The sequence below is a fragment of the Castor canadensis genome, chromosome 11 (assembly GCF_047511655.1).
Source record: "Castor canadensis chromosome 11, mCasCan1.hap1v2, whole genome shotgun sequence".
NCBI lineage: Eukaryota > Metazoa > Chordata > Mammalia > Rodentia > Castoridae > Castor > Castor canadensis.
In genome coordinates, this window is record NC_133396.1 from 42052538 (window position 1) to 42065330 (window position 12793).

At 41.1% G+C, this 12793-nt stretch overlaps 1 protein-coding gene and 2 non-coding genes across 4 annotated transcripts in view; 2 read left to right on the forward strand and 1 right to left on the reverse strand.

Moving 5' to 3' along the window:
- Window positions 1–8648, reverse strand: part of Suz12 (SUZ12 polycomb repressive complex 2 subunit) — a 37850-nt gene extending 29202 nt beyond the window's left edge. For both annotated transcript variants that reach the window (XM_020174474.2, XM_020174473.2), the window contains exons 1-4: window positions 8105–8648; window positions 6000–6046; window positions 5847–5911; window positions 200–268 (exon numbers count right to left, since the gene is read on the reverse strand). In XM_020174474.2, the coding sequence (XP_020030063.1) occupies window positions 200–268; window positions 5847–5911; window positions 6000–6046; window positions 8105–8396 (473 nt within the window). In that variant the 5' untranslated portion in view covers window positions 8397–8648. The remainder of the gene's footprint in view (window positions 1–199; window positions 269–5846; window positions 5912–5999; window positions 6047–8104) is intronic.
- On the forward strand, window positions 2467–2598 carry LOC141414475 (small nucleolar RNA SNORA51). The gene has a single exon (XR_012439502.1). It is a non-coding gene; the product is annotated as a small nucleolar RNA SNORA51 (small nucleolar RNA).
- A 3501-nt stretch (window positions 8649–12149) lies between the features above and the next one.
- LOC141414391 (U7 small nuclear RNA) lies at window positions 12150–12212 on the forward strand. Its single transcript, XR_012439430.1, has one exon. It is a non-coding gene; the product is annotated as a U7 small nuclear RNA (small nuclear RNA).
- The last annotated feature ends 581 nt before the right edge of the window (window positions 12213–12793 follow it).

A 12793-nucleotide genomic window follows, 5' to 3' on the forward strand; every position in this document is an offset into this window, starting at 1 on the left:
CCAACATTGGAGGTGCTCAAGTTGAGGCTTAAGGATTCTCTGCCAAAGTTAATTCCTGACTTGTGTATGAATTTGGACCAACTGACCTCTAAAGTTCTTCTAACTCCTAACAATACTGAGGCGATCACTAGGAAAATGACTGTAATTTTTCCTCTTTACTCAAGTATATCATTTAATGTTAACTGATAGATTATCTTACCTATGAGATTCTTGTTCTCCTTTCATTTTCTCTACTTTTGATAACATATCATCAACTTTAAATGTTTTCCTGGAAGAAATAAACAAAATAATCATTTCCTCTCAATTGGGAAAAACACAAATTATGTTTTATTGTCACTATAATAAGCAAGGTGGAAGTTTCATTTTATTTTGGTATGGTAAATTATACATGGTTAGCCATAACAATGAATACCGAGACATTGTATGTTCTAATATAGCAGACAAGCCTTTAAACCCCATTTAAAATGCTACCTTTTTTATGAAACCTTTAGTAATTACACACCTATGACACTGCATTTACATTGATTTTTAAGTTTCTTACATGGAAAACATGGGTAAATATTTTATTTCTCCTACTAGATTATAAGCTTGTGAAAGGCAGTGATTGCTTTTCATTATGCATGCGGTTTTTGACATAGTTCCTTATTCTTGGTAGGTTATTTAACTAAGCCAAACAAATATAAATTATGTCTATTTTGAAACATCCACACTTCTACTTCATAGTAAGCAACACAACAAATGTGTACTGGCACCACCACAAAAAATGGATATTCTATACAATGTATCTGAAGTTCATAAGACATCTTAAACAATTATTGGCAAAGCCTAAAGTTAAGTATGCTATACTAAAGGGATAGCTGGGAAAGAAAAAAAAAACTATGAAAAAACTTAAGTCAGGGGACATACTCATAAAATCATAATAAAATGATATATTAGCTTCTAACCTGACATGCGTTAAGAGAAAAATGTAATTTTTCCACAAAATAGAATCTCAAGTAAAATCTCCCAAAGCAATTAAAAGAGCAAATGGATTATAAAACAAGCCTCATCATAACTCTCAAGGTGGTCTATAATATGACCTACAGATAGAGGCTAAGAATCTAGCCCCCATGTAATTTGTTAACTGGAAACACTATTTCTCTTTATAGTCTTATATTCTGTTCAAAGTTAGGACTTCCAGCCAAATACAACTACTGTATTCAACTACTACAATAAAAATCATCAGTAGAGAAGTATTAATGTACATGTATTACAGTAAAATAGAGGAAGAGCAACATTAACAGTCTGTATTTTAGGTAAGAATACTCTTCATTAACAAAAGACCTTTCAACAAAACCTTCCCTCTTATCTTTAGAGTAACCGAAAACATCAATTTTCACTCAACATAGCATAGTAAGAAGCGATTTTTAAAGGCTAACAATACATTTTCAATCTCTATAGATAAGAGAGTTACAAAAGACTATTCAACATGAATACTGTAAATTACCACTGAGGAAGGCTTTAAAGCTACTAGAAACTTTTAATAATGTTATCTTTATGTAATGATTATGAAGAAACTCTGCCTACAGGAAGAAAGGAACAACTATAAGTCCCAAGGTTCATTTCTTCCAACATTATGAAGTTTTACACAGAAGTGAGTAAGAGAACCGAATGGTAATAATCATTTGAAATTGATTAAGATCGTAAAGGCAACCCAGCCTTCCTTACCAAAAAATAAAACAAACCATTAGGAAAAAATAAAACAAATCATACAAGTAACCATACAAAAGCAGTTCCTCCCCAACTTTAAAAAAGCAACACTGGGTTGGACTATAGCTTGATATAGAGTGCTTGCCTAGCATGCACAGGGCCCTGGGTTCAATCCACAACACATACATAGACACACAGACACACACACACAGCAATGTTGAGGTGTGACTCAAATGTAGAGCGCCTGCCTAGCAAGTGCCAAGACACTAAGTTCAAACCCCAGTACTGCAAAACGAACAAACAAACAAAAACCTTATAGCCAGGTGCTGGTGGCTCACACCTATAATTCTAGCTACTCAGGAGGAAGAGATCAGGAGGATCGAGAGTCCAAGACAGCTCCAGCAAATAGTTTCTGAAACACTATCTCAAAAATACCCATCACAAAAAAAAGGGCTGCTGGAGTAGCTCAACATGTAGGCTGAGTTCAAACCCTAGAATCATTAAAAAAAAAAAAAAAAAAAAAAATTCTGTAAAAAACTGCCAGGTGTGTAGGTTTGGTATTGGCTCAAGTGATAGAGCTCCTACCTAGCAAGCATGAGACCCTGAGTTCAACCAAGTACCACCAGAAAAAAAAAAAAAAAAAAAAAAAAAGCCAGGTGCCAGTGGCTCACATCTGTAATCCTAGCTATTCAGGAGGCAGAGATCAGGAAGATCAAGGTTCAAGGCCAGTCGGGGCAAAGAATTTTCTAAGACCCTATATCAAAAATACCCAACACAAGCCTCCTGGTGCTTGCCACAGGCTGTGTTCTTACACTGACTGTATAGAAAAAGGAGGTAAAGTAAACATATCCCACATACACCTCAGCCCAGGCCCTGTGCCTGGTCTCTATTGTGAATGGGGAGATGTGGGAAAAAGCAAATATCCAACACCAAAAAAAGGCTGGCACAGTGGCTCAAGTAGTAGAGCACCTGCCTAGCAAGCATAAGGCCTTGAGTTCAAACCCTAGTACTGGCCAAAAAAATGCTCTGTAACTTTAAGATAATAGAGGAAACAGTTATCAAATGGTCACCCAAAAAGAGAATGATCAAAATTTCGAGAAATTTCTGAAAAAATTTTTGGAAGGGTTCAGAAGCAGCTTACATGAAATGTAATAAAATGGATTCAATAAAAGATGCCTAGCTGGAGCCAGGTGTCGGTGATGGTGCTGGGGCTTTACTCATGCTAGGCAAGTGCTTTACCATTGAGCTACATCCCCAGCTCAATATCCACTACTGGAATAAGCATTTTACTCCCTTTGATGCCATACTTTCAGTTGTAATACTCTGGTGTATTTTTAAAATTCATCTTGTACTTTAGTCTTACTTCATAGAGATATTCAAATTCTATAGGCTAATACTGCTCAGACACAATAGAAATACAGAACATCCTCTTTTGGTTTTGTTTTTTTCAGACAGGATCTCACTATGTAGCCGAGGCTGGCCTCAAATTCATGATCCTCCTGACTGCCTACCTCAGCCTCCAGAGTACTGGGAACTATTGGTTGTGCCATGCTCCAGTTGAGAAGGGCTTCTTTTTTTTTTTTTGTGGTACTGGGGTTTGAACTCAGGGCTTCACATTTTCTAGGCAAGTGCTTATCACATGAGCCATGCCCCAAGCTCTTTTTGCTTTAGTTATTTTTCAGGTAAAATCTTGCAGTTTTGTCTATAGCTGGCCTCATACCATGATCCTCCTACCCCTGCCTCTCTCAGGTATACCACCATACCTGGCTTATTGGTTAAGATGTGGTCTCACTAAATTTTTGTCCTCAGCTGATCTCTTGATCTCTGCCTCCCGAGAAGCTAGGATTATAGGCTTGAGTCACTGTGCCCAGCTAGACATCTTTTTTTTTTTGGTAGGACTGAGGTTTGAACTCAGGGCCTCACACTTGCTAGGTGGGCACTCTACCACTTTAGCTACTCTACCAGCTCTGTTTTTGTGTTACATTATTTCAAGATAAGGTCTCTCAAACTATTTGCCCTGGCTGGCTCTGAACCTCAATCCTCCTGAGTAGCTAGAATTATAGACATAAGTCATTCGCACCTGGCTAAAAAAAACCATTTAAAAATGGTTTTAAAAATCATTTTAAAATGATTAATCATTTTAAAATTAAAAACAGGTACCATAGGTAACAATTCAACTGTCCCAAACTGTCCCTATTAAAAATACTTTAAATGAAAGAAAAAAGTGAACTCATATTCTCCTAATTTTATGGAATAAATCAAGAGTCAGCAAACTATGCACCCCACTCCCCCAAAAATATATGGACATTTCTACCCTCCCCTTTTGGTGGCACTGAGATTTTTGAACTCAGGGCCTTATACTTACTAGGCAAGCGCTCTTACTGCTTAAGGGACTCCTCCAGCTCAAAATTTTTCTCTTTATATATTAAATACCTACATAATGTCCTCAATTTATTTCACTTCCTGGCTACAAAACCTAAAATATTTCCTGTCTGGTCCTTTACAGAAAAAGTTTGCTGAATCCTGGCATAGATCAAATAATGGCATAGACAGGCAAAGAGTTGACAAATCTAACTGTTGCCTAATTTATTACCTCCTTCCTAGTTCTTGCTGCCTAGCAAATCTTACCCGCTAAATGTGACTCATTCATATCCCTCTTCCATTCAGAAAGATTGCTAAAACACAAACAGTTTTAGCCTTTCAATCCTTTAATACACATCTTGAAGTATCTACAAAACTGTATCTGAGGCCAGCCACTAGCAGCTCACATCTGTAAGCCTAGCTACTTGGAAGGCTGACATTGGGAGGATTGAAGTTTGAAGATAATCCCAGCAAATAGTTGAGAGACCCCTCCCCCTTCCCCCCAATCTCCAAAATAACCAGAGCCAAATGCACTGGAGGTGTGGCTCAAGCAGAGGAGCACCTGCTTTGCCAGCAAAGCCTTGAGTTCAAACCCCAGTCCCACCAAAACAAACAAACAAAAAAACCTGTATTGTATCTTGCTATAGAAATGTGATGCTTGCTTAGTAACTATGAATCTCCCAACAAGTTTAGTTTTAAAACCTTGAAATAGTTTAATGATTTTATCAAATCAAGACTATAACAATATCAAACCCTTAATAGACGTTTTCTTTTTTTAAATCTGAACCTGTTCACTTGATATTCTCAACAAATATAATCTTACACTAGGTCAAGAAACTTGTATTCTACTATTGCATTTGGTTAAGTACTAAATATCACATAGCAAAAATAAGTCTGTATCGCACACCTCTGGACTCCACTTTAACGCTAGATGGTTAAGATACTTTGATTTTTAAAACATTCCTATTAACTTCAAAAGTATTTCCCCTTCAATAAGAATACCATCAACCTGGCGCTGGTGGCTCCCCACTGTAACCCTAGCTACTCAGGAGGCAGAGACTGGGAGGGAGGACTGAGGTTTGAAGCCAGTCCAGGCAAATAGTTTGAGAGACCTTGTCTTGAAAAAAACCCATCAGAAAAAGAAAAAAAAAAAAAAAAAAAAAAAAGAGCTGGTGGAGTGGCTCAAGATGTAGGCCCTAAGTTCAAACACCAGTACTGTCAAAATATAAAATAAATAACAAGAGATGCCCCTGTGGCTCATACCTGTAATCCTAGTTACTTGGGGGGCAGAGATCAGGAAGATGGATGGCAATAATTCATGAGACCCTATCTCAAAAATACCCAACACACAAAAACAAACAAACAAAAAATACCATCAAAGATACAAAGTGAGGTTTTCTAAATGTAAACTTAAGAAGTTAATCCTTCATTACTAGACATAAGAAATATTTTTAACTAGCTGCTAAATTTTATGTATCAAAGATTAAAGTTACTCTGAGCTCTGTAGTAATTATTTAAATCCTAGGCTTCTACCAAACTTAAGAACAACCAGTGGCACAAAGTAAAACCATGAATAAAATCACTTCATTTGCTTCCCTACTAAATAATTTCTATTTCAAAAAAACCTAGCTAATAAACTGGAATTTACAAAAATGATACTATTAAAAATTACAACCAATTCAACTAGGTGCTCTTTCACTTTAGTGTTCACATTTAACCTTTAATTAGACATAGTACCTTAATATAAAACTTTCAGATAGTTTGATCAGCTTAAAGTAAGAGTCACAAAAATGTACCTTTTGATGTTTGTTCTGGAGTTTCGATGAGACATGTAAGTAAGAGTTCTGTGCAAAAATATTGGCTATAAAAAAGTTTGAAAAATGTTAAAGTTAGATACAGGTGAAGTTGGAAGAATGAAATAATATTGGTAAATTTCATTGACTACTTACTGCTATGAGATTTCGAGTTCGAAGAAATCTATAGATCTGAGTTGGTTCTAGGTAACAGAAAACAAAATCCAAACATTATCTAAATGAACTTATTGCCTAACTTGTCAGGAACCTACCCAGCCCATGCTAGTCTACACTACATCCAATGTAAACTAACCGCTTGTTATGAAAAGAAGTACACTAAATATTTAGAATATTAAGAAAATGAATATGCAAAATAAGATCAAAAGACATTTAATCTGTAGCATACATTCCCAAAATTCATCTACATTTATTTTAAACTTAAAGATCTCCACAAAGTTGTTCTTAAACCTTTCTAAGGTAACCACTTATTCTGCAGAACTAAAGAATAGTAGTTTTGTTCATTTAATTTAACTATTTTATTTATAACCCATCTCCTCACAAAAAGTAGTTGGAATGAGATAGCTGCATTCAACAAAAGAAGTATTTAATGACACCAAACAAGAAGAAAATCTCACTTTTTAATTGGCCATTTAAAAAATTGTATCGTATCCAGCTGAAATGGAATAAAACCAGTTACCAGACATCCTAATACAGGTAAGTCAGTATCACAGATTTCTCAATGAAGTTTCAACTCTAGTGTAATTTTTATGCATTTTGCTCAATGTAAATAATGCATCAATCTGTAAAAACTACCTCTTACACATATTTTTTGCACAACTGACAGCGTCCCAAAGCAATCTTTTATAATGCTTAAAATTTATTAAAATTCAATTTCTTATAAGAGACTTACTTAAAGTTGAAAATACATCCACATGCCATCATGCCAGTGATACTGACCTACTAGCATGTTTCTTTAAATAAGGCAGTATCAAAATAAATTAATTATATTAATAATACTAAGGCATTTAAACTTCCCAGAAACTAACATCAATATTAGGGAAAAGTTGTTTCCTGACCAGATTTAGCTTTTAATGACAGTTGACTTCTCCCAGGTGGAACCATCCAAAAGCAAATAGCTAAAACCTTCTAGGTGGATTTATTTTCTCATAACATTTAGAAAGTTTTAAGTTTCCACGTAATCTCCAGTTAGTTTTCCCTTCAAATTAAACTAAAAGATGAGACATTTTAGAAGAGACACAAACAAATACGCTCATTGTTACGACTGTCCTTCAGTTCTCTATATAGCCAATTACAGCCTTCCCAGTTTTTTGAAAGTATATCAAGCAAAAGAATAATGTGAATCTCTAGGAGGCAGGTTCAATATTTATCTCAATAAAAACCGGAATTCCTCGTATTAAATTCCAATTAGAATCTCATGAAGCACTAACGAGAGAGAATGAAGGAAGGACATTAAACAATGTAGTGTCTTTCCCAGCACAGCTGATACCAATGCCCTTAACATATGCCACGGATATCATTGTAAATAAAGACACTGGGCGGTAGAGCCGACTTTATTAAGTTTCCCGAAGACACTGGGCGATCCCATTACCCAAATTACAGCCTGCACACAAAAGCCAAAAGGAAGACAATCGGGATGGCACGGTCGTTCCACCACAGCTAGGCTTATTTATAGTCCTGGTGGTGTTGATAAATTCTATTGTTTGTTTGCAGGCACCTGGCTCCCCTCTCCAAGTTAAGTCACAGTCCCGCCCTCCCGGCGGCCTTTAAAGCACAAGCTGAGCTGGGATGCTGGGAACCGGGGCCGAGGGAGGCGCTGGCCTCAGTCTCCGTTTCCAGGCAATGGGCGGGCGGATCTGGAAAGCTTCCCGCAGCCAGCCCGGGTCGGTGACGATCGCGCCGGTCCCCGCGACACCCACACCCGGAACCCCGCTACTACCCGCAAGAACCCAGCAACTGGTCTGGGACCAGACCGCACGCACCTAATAACTGCAACGTCCCGGAACGCGGGCCCCGCAGCCCGGCCCCTCGTGTGACCCCCTCGGGCAGCCAGGGACCTGCCGACCCCCTTCCCAGCCGCACCCCGCGGGGTCCCGGGAAGTGGGGACATCCCCCACCACAAACACCACCTCCCTCCATCCCCCAAAGCAAGTGCCCCCCCACCTCCCAGCCCGGGAGCCAGGGGACCCAACCGAGTGTCCCGTCCCCCGAACGCCCGAGCGCCTCCCCTCCCACACACTCACTCTCAAAGGCCTGGAGGAAAAGCTCGTGGTCAGCCTGGACGTGCTCCATTTTCGGCTTCTTCACCGGTAACACCGCGGCCCCCGCCGCTGCCGCCGCCGCCGCCGCCGCCGCCGACGACGAAGAGGAGGAGGCCGAGTAACTGCCGCCACCTCCACAGCCCCCGCCGCCGGATTTGCCGCCCGAAGCTGCTGCCGCCGCCACCGCCGCCGAACCCCCGAAGCCGCCTCCCCCGGACCCCGCGCTGGGCCCCGAGCCGCCCCCTCCCCCACCGCCGTGCTTCTGAGGCGCCATCGCGGTTCCTGCCTCCTCCCCCCGCCAGCTACCCGCCGGGTGGCCCCGGAGAGTGAGCCGCCTGCAACACCAACCGCTCGCCCCAGCGGGCTCCGGCGGACCGAGGGGGGAAGGAGGAGAGAGGGGAGGAGAGGGGAAGGGAAGGGAGGAGGAGAGGAGGGAAGGAGGGAGGAAAAAAAAAAAAAAAAGTGTCTCCTCAGAGCCCCGCTCCGCTTCGGAGGCCGCTCACCCTACCCTGGCCTCGCTCCGCCCACTTCCCCGCCCGGTGCTCTGATTGGTCGGCGGGAGCGCGCGCCGCCCGGCCGCCCAGCCTGTTGGCCCGTGGAATCCCCCGTCAGTCACGCGGAGGTACTTCTCGCGGAGGCGCGGCTTGGTTGGCCCGTGCGCGCTGCCGATCGCGGGCCCAGCCGCCTCTTTGAACTGAATTCGCGGGAAAATTAGGGGTCGGAGCGGCCTTCCTGCTGGCCCCGGTGCATTGTGGGGAGAGAGGGACCTAGCGAGCTAAGGTTTAGCTCTCCGTTTCTCGCCTTCAGAGCGTCGTCAGTCACCGCCCCCCTGGGGGTGGGGGGTGAACAAGACCCTTGAAGTGAGGCGGGCGTCTGCGGAACTTGGGGGGCGAGGGATCTGTGAAATGAACTCAGATGCGTGGCGAATCACCGAGTCCCTAACGACTCAGGAAAGGGGGGGTGTGGGGTGTCTACAGTCGGGGTTGCCGCTCAGCTTGAGGGGCCCGCAGGGAGAGGATCGCGTCCCTGTCCCCTCGCCGCCACGTGCCCCAAGCCACCCATGGCCGAGTCCCACCCGGCTCAGCGCGGGTCTGCGGTGGCGGCGGCTGTCGGACGCGACTGGGCTCCACCTTCGGGAGCGATCTGTGTTGTGGCAGTCGTGCCTTGAGAAAAGAGGAAAACTTAAATTTTTGTAGGTGCTGTGAGGCTTCAGGATCGTTGCCGAGGAAGGTGTGGCTTCTCGGCGTGATGGCAGCAGAGTGATAATTTGGTTTTCCCCCACACACACTGCTGGCGAATGGGGTGGCTCGAAGTGCCGACGCTCTTCTTGAGAAACCCATTCATTTTGCGCTCAAAAACTCGAGCGGGTTTTTGCGGGTCTTGCTTGGAAAAGATCGATGCATAGGCCGGATTCAGATTTTTGGGACAGGTTGGTTCGGATTGAGATAGTACGATGAAAGATTTGAATTTCAGGTCGGACTAAATGATCTCTTTCCAAGGACGCTCTTCAACCCAAATCCTCTGATCTTACGATACGTTAAAAGGAAACATTATCTTCAAAAACCCCAATCAACAAAACAGAACCATTTCAGACTCTTGAGTCGCATTTTTCAAACGTCTACTTTGGGTTCTCTACAGGGAGCCACAAAACTGTTTACAAAACGGCAAGAAGAATCTTTGGAGTGGTTATTGTGTTGGTTTACAAAACTAGTTATCTTTGGAATGGTTGTTTAAATATCTAAAGTACTGATTTTATCACAGCATTTGCTTCTCAAGAAAGTGAGCTCCACAAATGATGCATTCAATATAAAATTTGGCATTTGAGGGACACAACTGAAATCAGGTATACCTTTCTTACCTGAAATTGGGTATTCTTGTTGCTGGTTTTTAAGGATAGTCTATATTTTATATTCACACAAAAAGCTTAGGGCGCACTCTTATTATACTAGTCTCTATACTTTGTATGTGTCTTTAAACTCTCTTAAAAATAGGGTTTTTTTTTTTCATGTTTAGATTTCGAAGTAAGCCATCTTGTCTTCAGCCTTTTAGGATTAGTAAAAGAAATCTCATCAACTCAGTCATAGTCTGGAGCATTAAATCACTAAGCAAATCACAAAATATCAATTTATAAACCACAATGGTAATTTATTAACCTTAAAAATAACTGACAAAATGCTTGCTCTCAATCATTTGTTAGGGTTCTCCTGTTTTGTGGCAGAGAGGAATACAGGAAAAGATAAGAGTCAAAAACCAAGTGATAGACTATCAAATCTTTCACTGATGGAAAGAAGAATGGACATGAGGAATTTGGGGCATTCTTTGTGGTACTGGGGATTGAACCCAGGACCTGTACATGCTTAGCAAACACAACCACTGAGCTCCATCCCTAGCCCTGGGGCATTCTTAAAGGACATGTCAGGGTTGGGCATGAACAAGTGTACTGTTAAGTACATGAGAGAGGCACAGGAACGCATTCTTACTTGTGAGTTCTTTATCCAGAATATATGTAGAATATCAAAAACAATCTGTACCTCTGGCAAATTAGAATTAATTGAGGGACTATCTTAGTTACATTAATGTCTTCTTAATCAAGAAACATTTATAGATCATCTCCATCTCCAGACTGGCCTTATCTGGCTAGCTTGTTTATTTTGTTATTTTTAAATTTGGGTGAGAACGATTTGATGTTTGTGACGCCAGTTCCCTGTCAGTAACATGTAAATGTGTAATTCCCCTGATGTATACTGAATTTTGATTTTTTTGGGGGGTAGGGTGAGGGACAGTACTAGAGTTTGAACTCAGGGCCTGGTGCTTACCCCTTGATCCACGCTTCAGCCCTTTTTCTTCTGGATATTTTTTTTCTTTTTTCCTTCGTTCCCTTTTTTTTTTGAGATAGGGTCTTCTGAACTATTTGCCGGGGGCTGGCTTCAGATCCTCCTGCTCTCTGCCTCCTGAATAGCTGGGATTACAGGTGTGAGCCACCTTGTCTAAGGGTTTTTGTTTGGTTGGTTTTGCCATATAAACCTATATTTGGAATTGAAATATAAACTCCTAAAAAGCAAAGGCCATCATATATTTCTTTTACATTTCCTAACATGACTAGGTATGAATGTAATGCAAAAGAATAGTTTAAGAATTGTTTAATCACTTTACAGCTGTCGTATGCTCTTATGGAGACTAGCCCACTTGTTCATAATGATTCTTTGCAACTGGCATTATTTCTATTTACAACTGACAACACAGACCTAGCAAAATTAAATGACTTTTTAAATTTAGTGGCATAGCTGTGACTTACACTCAGGTTTTCTAACTCCAATGTCTATGCTGTTGCAATCAGAAAAAATTGTCCTTTGTCTGTAAGGTTCCTTTTTGGGGGGAGGGGAGATAAAGGAGAATGGTGGAGGGGGTGACTTCAAGTATGATATATTTGATATATTGCAAGAATGTTTGTAAATGCTGCAATGTACCCCCACCCAGCACTACAATTAAAAATAAAATCCAAAACAAAGGTTTTTTGTTTGTTTGTTTTGTTTTTTTTGGTTTTGATTTGTTTTCCAGTTGGCACTGGGATTTGACTTCAGGGCTTGGGCTTGCTAGGCAGGCACTCTACCATTTTAAAGTTCCTTTTTTAAAAAAGCCACCTAGCCAGGCACCATTGGTTCATGTCTGTCATCCTAGCTACTCAAGGTGGCAGAGACCAAGAAGACCAGCCTGGGTAAGATAGTTCAAGAGACTCTATCTCGAAAAACTCAACACAAAAGAACTGGTGGGGTGGCTCAAGGTACAGGCCCTGAGTTCAAACCCCAGTAATACCAAAAGAAGAAGAAAAAAAAAGCCACCTAACTTCTCTTACCAAAAAAATCTTTTTTTTTGTACTCCTCCCTCTTGTCCACTCCACTCTCATTAGCACCTTACTTTGCTTGATGTAGATTTCTGTACTAGGATTTTTAACATTTTTTTTGTGCCATGGACCCTTTTGGCAGTTTAGTGAAGTCTATGGACCCCCTTTTTAAAAATACATAGATATGAGTGTTGCAGCTCTTGTAGAATTTGTTTAGTGGGTTTTTTGGCTTATGTCAGAACTGCCTCCCCCCCGCCAAAAAAGAATGCATAGATATATTAAACTACACAGAGAACCACTTACAATAAAATACTGTTACCAAAATAGTAAAACTAAAGTTGTGTTATAATACTATGCTTCTTGATGAATGCAGTAAATAAAATCTAGTATCAAGTTAGTGTAATAAATATCAACATTGCAAAGTAGGAAGCTGGGCACAGTGCTTCATATCTGTAATCTCAGCTACTCAGGAGACAGAGATCAGGAGGATTGTGGTCCAAGGAAAACCTGGGCAAAAAATTGGTGAGATCCCCACCCCCCCACCCCCCGATTTTGATAAGCTGTGATTAGAGCTCTGCAGAGGCATAGGTAGGATGACTGAGGTCTGAGGCTGGTCTAGAGCAGAACTTGAGCCCCATACCTGAAAAAATAACTAAAGCAAAAATGGCTGGAAGTGTGACTCAAGTGGTAGAGTGCCTGTCTAGCAAGTGTGAAGCCCTGAGTTCAAATTCCAGTACACTCTCTCTCTCTCTCTCTCTCTCTCTCTTTCTCTCTCTCTCACACACACAAAAGCAAAGTATGATAATAAGTAACATTTTGAGATACTGAAA